The sequence below is a fragment of the Dermacentor silvarum genome, chromosome 7 (assembly GCF_013339745.2).
Source record: "Dermacentor silvarum isolate Dsil-2018 chromosome 7, BIME_Dsil_1.4, whole genome shotgun sequence".
In the NCBI taxonomy this organism is placed as follows: domain Eukaryota; kingdom Metazoa; phylum Arthropoda; class Arachnida; order Ixodida; family Ixodidae; genus Dermacentor; species Dermacentor silvarum.
The window spans coordinates 56,280,816-56,289,083 of NC_051160.1; the positions used below are offsets into that span (position 1 = coordinate 56,280,816).

The 8,268-nt window shown below is 49.2% G+C and overlaps 1 protein-coding gene across 1 annotated transcript; it reads left to right on the forward strand.

Moving 5' to 3' along the window:
* The first annotated feature begins 6,261 nt into the window (after window positions 1-6,261).
* Window positions 6,262-7,929, forward strand: LOC119458875 (neprilysin). Its single transcript, XM_037720738.1, has one exon. The coding sequence runs from the start codon at window positions 6,262-6,264 to the stop codon at window positions 7,927-7,929; it is 1,668 nt and encodes a 555-aa protein (XP_037576666.1).
* The last annotated feature ends 339 nt before the right edge of the window (window positions 7,930-8,268 follow it).

The window sequence follows — 8,268 nt, forward strand, 5'->3', positions numbered from 1 at the left end:
TGAGTCACGCCGTAGTGTGGGACTCCGGATTAATTTTGACCAACAGAGGATCTTTAACGTGCCCCCAATGCACGAGTAACGGGCATTTTTGCATTTTTCGCCCCCAAGGAAATGCGGTCACCGCGGCCAGGATTTGTTCCCGCGACCTCGTGCTTAGTAGCGCAATGCCGTAGCCTCTTAGCCACCGCGGTGGGGTAATTTATGAATAACCAACCCCAGTTGCTATCCAAGAATGCGCTTAGCATGCTTTGGCAGATGGTTAATTGTGGCACTGTATGTTGCACTATGTGTTATTGGTGGTGCTCCTCTTATCGCCGTTCCTTGCCGTACGCGAGAGGCAGCCGGTACTTCGAGCGTCACATCTTCAAGGACCAGTTCGGAACCCCGCGAAGCGTCTGCGACCAGAGGCGCAAGATCTCAAACGACATTGTCTCAAAAGGCTTTGTTTGCACAGGAAGCCACAAAATACCACTCGCGATGTTGCTGTTGCTTTAAATGGGTCCGGTGTTCCGTTTATACCAACCCTGTAATACCACGTACGCACGTCGGCCGAGAACCCCCTGGCATGTTCATACCGTGGGGGGGCGGCGCGGAGAGGTAGCCGCCGTGGCCACGGTTCATTTAGACCGGCCAGCCATGGTGCCGGCCGCGCCATCTCGGGAGCGGCGGATACCGCGACTCCTTTTTCCTCGCGCTATACATGCACGTGAGCCGTCGTCTTCTTCACCGGCTCTGGAGGCGACAGTCGCGCCGCTATAATACGATTTTCTTGGCGTTTATGCATGAACGGCTGCTTTAACTGCTTCCGTGAAAAAGACACTCGAGTGCTTAGGTTTGTAAACTGAGATTGTTGGTTGGTACACACCAACGGGGAGATTTTGTGACAGCACGAAAAGGTCTAACGAGAATACGAAACGCAAGCACTTTATGCTTTATCTGGTCCCGTCTTTCCTCGTAGTCCCCAACTCTTCTGGATTGGGGAATCACGCCGCAGGCACGAGCTACTACCCGCCGCGGTAGCTCTGGCCCAATGGCGTTGCTCTGTTGAAAGCAACGTCGCGGATTCGATCCCGGTCGCTGCTTCTGCATTTATATGGTGGCCAACTGAAAGAATTCGTGTACCGTATAGTACATTATAGGTGAACATTGAATACCGGGTGGCTAAAATTAAACCGAAGTCCTCCACTATGGCGTGCCTCGTATTCACGTCCTGGCTTGGCACGTAAAACCGTAGAAGTTAATTTTCAATATAACTGCCGCTGTTTTACAGGTTACTATGGAGAACAAGAGCGACGAGCAAAGAGACGAGCAAGCACCCAAAGTGCACGCACAAGGAAAACATTCTCGCGCGCATGAGGGGAAGCCGACTTCCCAGACTGCCACGGCTGCAGCGTCCCAGGCTGTTTCTCCGATCACCAGTGCCACCGCCAGCCCTACCACGGCACGCCGCCAAATCCGGAGAGCCGCCGACAAACAGCAATCGCTGTCGCCGGAAAAACGCGGTTCGCCGGCAGCGGTGGCCTCAGCACCGGTTTCCCCTGCGCAAGTAAGCCTGTGGTTCCTCTCTGGTGTCAGCAGCCACAAGCTGAACCACCGCGCAACGTGCAACAACTTATCATCTGCCACCGCTCCTGCTAGTCAACCTAAGATAGGAGTTTCTGTATCTATTTTCTACGGGAGCATACTCAGTAACCCTAACATTACTTAGGATATTTGCTTCCTACGATAGCGTATGTGATAACTCTGGTATTAGTTAGGGAGCCTTAATGCGTACACACGCTCAAGCGCTGGATGTTGACGTACATACGTATAAAGACTGCCTAAAATTTGTTGGTACGCTAAAATTAACCAGCCATATATGTTGAAGCAGACAAAAGTAAAATAATTATAATGCATATGGAAGTCGACATCGCGGATCTAACACGCGTGCGAGCTTCCCCATAGAGTCGAAAGCGAAATATCGCACGATGTGAACAGTCAACGCGAGCCACACATATGCGGCGATTGCCCGGGTGGGTTGTATGGCGAACGCCGTCGACGTGCTGCCGGCTCATGGTTCAAACACTATGAATATGTTTGTGTGGAAACGCGGGATACCGCGAGCTCCGTCATCGCACCGGTGCACAGGAAACGCGTCGCGGTATGATCTGAGAGGCCACGGGGATTTCGTGTAGTTCCACACTAAATGCACTATAGGGCGAAATGTGGCCTACACCCCGTGGATCTAACGCGAGCCGCTGGTACAGCGATGAATGCTGCGCGAGAATCAGTGGAGGAATGAAAAACCAGGAGGGAGCCTAACGTAATCAAATTAAAGCGAGAAAGCCCAGCCCAGCCCGTGGTCAAGTCGCTGTAGATTTTACTGCCTTCCGCGGGAACGCTCACCACACGCTCTTTTTGAAAACACACTAGGTGCGACTCCTATAGGTGTCAATCGGTGTAGTTAATTACGATTCAATCTTCGATTGTCTGACACCGCGCTGCTGTAGTCCAGAGGCGATGGCGTTGTGCTGCTGAACTCGCAGTCGCGCTTTCAATCCCTGCTGTGGCGGTCGCATTCACATGAGGGCGGTATGCAAAAACGTTTGTGTGCTGGCCACACGTCAAAGAATCTGAGGTGGTCAAAATTATTCCGGAGTTCCGTCGTCTACGTCTTGCCTGGTAATCAGTTGTGGTAATGACACATGAAACTCCGGCATCTAATTACTTTTCTTTAATTGTCTCACGCCATCGGGGTGCGGAATAAAAAAAATGGCTTGATATTACGCACGCCCAGTATCTTTTCACGATTTCACGCACCGATTGCATGCTGTGTGTTGGCACCCATCCAAGACTCTCATCGACGCGTGCACTCAGGGGACATCGCCAAAGCCGAGTGGCAAGGGCGGCAAAGGACACAGGGCCACTGCCCACCATCACAAGGGCGCTGCCCACGAGGGACCCGGAGTGCAGTCCGCGGCAAGCGGCGCCGGCCAAGCTGGACCACCACCCGACTCCCAAGCGGCAAATGACCAGTGCAGGGGCGTAGCGGGAGCAACATCGTTGCCGGTAGCCGAAAGCAAAGTTCCCAATCCACCAACTCAACCTGATGCGGTAGCACCCTCGGCGAAGAAGCAGGATGCACCGCAACCAGAAGCCGCCCAAGCAGGCCCCACATCGCAGGTGAATTTACTCGTCGTGCAATTTCTTCTCGCCATCTTGTTCAGCACATGTTGGAATTTTGTGCGAACTGAGGACGGGGCAGAGGAGAGGGGGGTGGGGGGGCGCAGGAAGATGTGTAGGCAGTTTTTCCGTGATGTTACGGACCCGGCATCTCAATGTGCTAATTACCCGAACGTGGCTAGCACGATGACGTCGGCACGCTTTCTAATCACGCGTAGATTCTATTGCTTTTTGACGCTGGTCGTTTTTCACCGGGTTATCGCTGTTAACAATTTGTCGCTCGGAGTGAGACGCGCCAGGTATGCTGCCACATTTCCTGTTTACGCGGCTTCTCGGTGTGTTAGTACACCAAGATGGCAGCCAGGATGACGTCAATGCAAAACATGTATTAGACTTGAGCGCCGTGGACTCCTGAATGTATATACAACCCATAGAACGGATTGTTGCACTGACTCATTCCACGGGTGAACTGAGACGTGACTCAGCGGGCCACTTTCCGTCGATATTTTTCAGCATTTCTCTGAATCAAGTTTCATTCTGACTTTCCCGCTTTTCGATGGACGCAGAGCTCATGCATCTTCTTGCTGCTTCGCTTTCTTTCAATGCGGACTTAATTCTAACCATTCACAACTTCTGTGATTGTATTTTGAGACGCTATTCAACTTCAGGTCTAAAAAAACAAGTGCTGACTCCGTGCATAGTGGTGTGCCTCACTATGGTTGTGTATCTCCCAATTGCACTGCAAGCACTGCAAGTACCTGCTAGTGCTTTTTTTTCCATGGAAATTCCCTCTTTGGATAAATCTCTTGAGTACTTCTGTACCCAGGTTATATTTTACTTCCCCATATACTTGCGTTTATGAGTAGTTTTGTCGCTCAGCGTCATGAAGCTCACAAGGGTTCTTTTAAATAAATGTAATGTTTTTGTCCCACTGTAAAGACAGTCATGCGCATGAATGGTTAGTAAAGGTTGGGAGGTGCGAAAATTTTGAACTGAGCACACAAACCACGATACACAAGTGTTATTATCTCTAACGTGGAGTGCACAGACGCCATCGGCGTACAGGCGACTTTTTGGTCCCGACCTCGATTGTATGCAATATTATCAATTATTTGCATTGGAGAGATAGGCGGACAGTTCATATTACCCGGGGTGGGGGGGGGGGGGGGGGACGCTGGAGACCGACCAGCTTTTCGAACCCCCCCCCCTATTGCACATGCTACGTAGCTGGACAGAACCAAGGTAATGTTGTTTGACGTCGCTTGGCGATACTCGGATTATTTTTTTGCATTCCGCCTAACTAGGCAAATCGTCATAATTAGTCATCTTCTCAATTATTATAATTAGATTGAAAGTGTCACTGAGAAAATTGTAGAGCATCGTGAGAACCTCCCGAATCAGCGTTCTGTTGCTCAATACGTTCTACATAAGTGTTTTTTTGAGCGTGAAAGATGCCTGTATATGTGTACATACAGGATGCCCCATCTATATGCACCAAGATTTAGAAATATGCAAATGCCACGTAGCTGAATAGGACCAAGGTAATGTTTGCCGTCGCTTGGAGATACTGAGATAATTTTTTGCATTCCGCCTATATATATAATTACATAGTTTGTGTTAAATTATTAACCAGCTTCTCAAATATTATAATTAGATGAAAAGTGTCCATGAGGAAATTGTAGAGCAACATTAAAAGCTCCCGATACAGCTTTCTGTTGCTCAATAGGTGAAACGTAAAATTGCTTTTCCAAGCGACATAGAGGCCCGAGAACACACTCGGAAGTCTCTCGAGCGGCCAGTCGCGCTGCGATTTTGCGTGTATTCGCGGGCTTCTTTCACGCTCGGGAAAACACCTTTATGTTGCACGTATTGAGCAACAGAAAGCTGTATCGGGAGTTTTTCATGTTGCTACTCAATATTCTCATTGACACTTTTCATTTAATTATAATATTTGAGAAGTTGATTATTTAGACTAATTACGTAATTAGGCGAAATGCAGAAAATAATCACGGTATCTCAAAGCGATGGCAAACAATACCTTGGTTCTGTCCAGCTACGTAGTATTTAAATATTTTAAAATCTTGGTGCATGATAAATGGGACACCCTTTATATTACCTTTAATAACAGTTGCACTTCAAGAAACTTCGTGTGACCTCGACGAATTGTTCACTGAAGTTACGGCTTTATATGAGTATTTACAAGACCTCATAGTAGAAGACAGTTCAATTTCGCAGCCTAAGTCCCGTCGCACCACGAAGATGCTGGCATCTCTCGGCGGTGTAATCTTCCTTCGTGTAATTGTCTTATACTTCGCGATCACTAATCCTGTTCCGCCTTTCCGGCGAAGCTGCAGCCTCTTTTCTTGCTTTTTTTTTTGTAACTGTACGTCCGAGTCTAAGCGCTGCTGCGCATTACTGATATTGATTCTGATTTAGAGGGAATTCGGCTTGGCCTCATTCCGGTTACTGAGAGTATTATGTATATTTATGACCTATGCATGCAAATAGCGATGTTTCCATCTCAATAAATGTTGTAAATTATTTGAAAGGATTTTTGTTTCGCGAGTCGCTAGGTCATTGCCTACTGGAAAGAGAACCAATACTGATATACCTATCATTCACGTGCATTTCACATGCTATTGACAAAAGACTCTGCCGAAGGGGTCACTCACCACGCCTAACACCCTTCTCGTGTCTATTGCAGCAGAAGACAGTCGAGACCGCAATGGCCGTGGTGTCACCAGCGATGCAGGACGGTAAACGGAAAAAGATAGCAATAACCTTGGCGTGCTTCGGGACAATCCTTGTCGCCTCCTCCTTAATCCTCTACGTTGTGTCATCACGCAGACAGAAATCCTCGCCGTTCTGCAGCACTGAAGATTGCCGCAAGCACGCGAAGCTACTTACCGACAATATCAACTGGAAGCTCGATCCCTGCGAGGATTTCGCAGCCTTCGTCTGCTCGGCGCGTAGTTCCTCGGGTCGGGGCAGCTCCGGCGTGTCCGTAATGGATAGCTTCGCAGAGTCATGGTACGCACAGTTTGGGAACACCCTGCGCAATGGCGCTGACAAGATCTCTGCAGGAAAGAAAGTTTGGCCATGTATGAGAAGTGCCGAAATTTCTCGCGGGACGCGGCGCGGCCGAAGGTTTTCATCGATTTTCTGGTGAGCCAAGGGCTAGGCTGGCCCGAGCTGCCTGAAGTACTGCCCTCACCGTTGAATTACATCCTCAAGCTCGCTTACAAATGGCAAGCCCCTTTCTGGATATCTGTGAGTGTGGTCCAGTCTCTGAACCAGTCTTCTCCGTTGAGACGTGTCCTGATCAATCCTGGTATGTATATCCCCGTCCTGTGGAGTCAGCACAAAAGCGCCACGGAATCCTACGCATACACTAAGTACTGGGATCGGTACCTCCGCCGCTTATATCCGGACCCCGCGTCGAGACCTGTACTCAATGAAACTGTTGTTTACGAAACTCTCAAGGTAGAGAAGGACGTGCTCGACAGCCTGTACGCGGTATTCACCTCCAAAGCGCCTAAGCCGGCGTCGTTCTCCTTCGGTGATCTCCCAGACCACGTACCCAACGTATCGACTAGCGTGTGGTGCGAAAGCTTCCAGAGCGCCCTCCTTCTGGAACCGGAACTCAGTTTAAACGATACAATCGTAGTGAACGACGTCAACTTGCTCAAGACAATCGCCAATCTTTTCTCCAAGTACGACAGAAAGCAACTGAGTATGCACCTGACTTGGCTGCTAGTGCAGTACTACGCTCCCGTCTCAGATTATCGCCTACTTGTCGATTTTTTCAACGACGACGAGGGGACAGCAGCGGCGCAGCTTCCTCTGTTTTGCGCGTACCAAGTGGAAGCACCGTACAGAGTCCTCATTATCGCCCTCGGCCTGGTCTCTCGCTTCACGGCTGAAGATAGAAAGATCATCGACGATGGCTTCGATGGCCTCGTTTCGGCGGCCGTTGACAGGGTCCAGAAATCCCAATGGATGGACACTCCGAGTAAGAAGAGCATCACGAAGAAGCTGCTCGCTGCGAAGAAGGCTCTCTGGCCTCCAGATTCTCTCCTCAAGGACGGCGTACTGGATAGCATCTACTTCGCGTTCCCAGGAAAGGATGCCTCTTTGGCTGAGTATTGGATCGACAGCAGAAGGAGCATGATTCTGATGAACAAGACCGAATTCTACGAGGAAGCGCTGAGGCTGCCTTGGAACACTCTCCCGGGCTACGTGAGCTACGACTACGCCTTGAATAGCGTGAATATTGCAATGGCCGTCCTCGCACAACCGGCGTACTACACACACGGTAGCAAGGCTATGCTTCACGGCGGTCTGCTATTTCTCTTGGGGACTCAGCTGGCCAGAGCCATTGACAGCGAAGGTCTTCGATGGACGGCAGATGGAGCCAAGGTCGATAGTATCGTGACCGTATCGACGCAGCGTGAATTCAAAAAGAAAGATGCTTGTATCTCAAATCTCGCCAAAAGCATTTACCCTGAAGTACCGGCTCTCACGATGTCCTTGTCCGCCCTCAAGAAGGCCCACATTCGTGACGGAAGCGTACCCCTAGCCCTGAACGAAAAGCTTCCAGAGGACAAGGTCTTCTTTATGACGCTCTGCTACTTGTCGTGCAATACCACGGGGCTCTTGCGCCTGGACTGTAACAAGGTGGTGCAGAATTCCGAAGATTTTGCCAAAGCCTTTAGCTGTCCAAAAGGATCGAACATGAACCCCGAAGAAAAATGCACATTCTTTTGAAGCACACGACAGAATGAAATGTGAATTTACTTGATATGCCAGGCGACAAGAGTGTATGGCTACCGGTCGGACTCTAAAAACGCTTGTGTCGCTCTTATTTAACAAGATCGTTTCTAGGTTTCTTTTTGTATGTGCATGCATTGTACGATCCTAATGTAAAATCCTCATTTTAATTACTCTACATATGCATATTTTGATATATTATTTGCTAGATCTTGTGCACCTTGTGCATCCATCTTGTGCACCTAGGAAATATATTGAACTGGTATACAGGGTGTTTCATTTTAGCTGCACCAAATTTTTTAAAATTGCCTGTGGCAGATAACACAAATACAATCC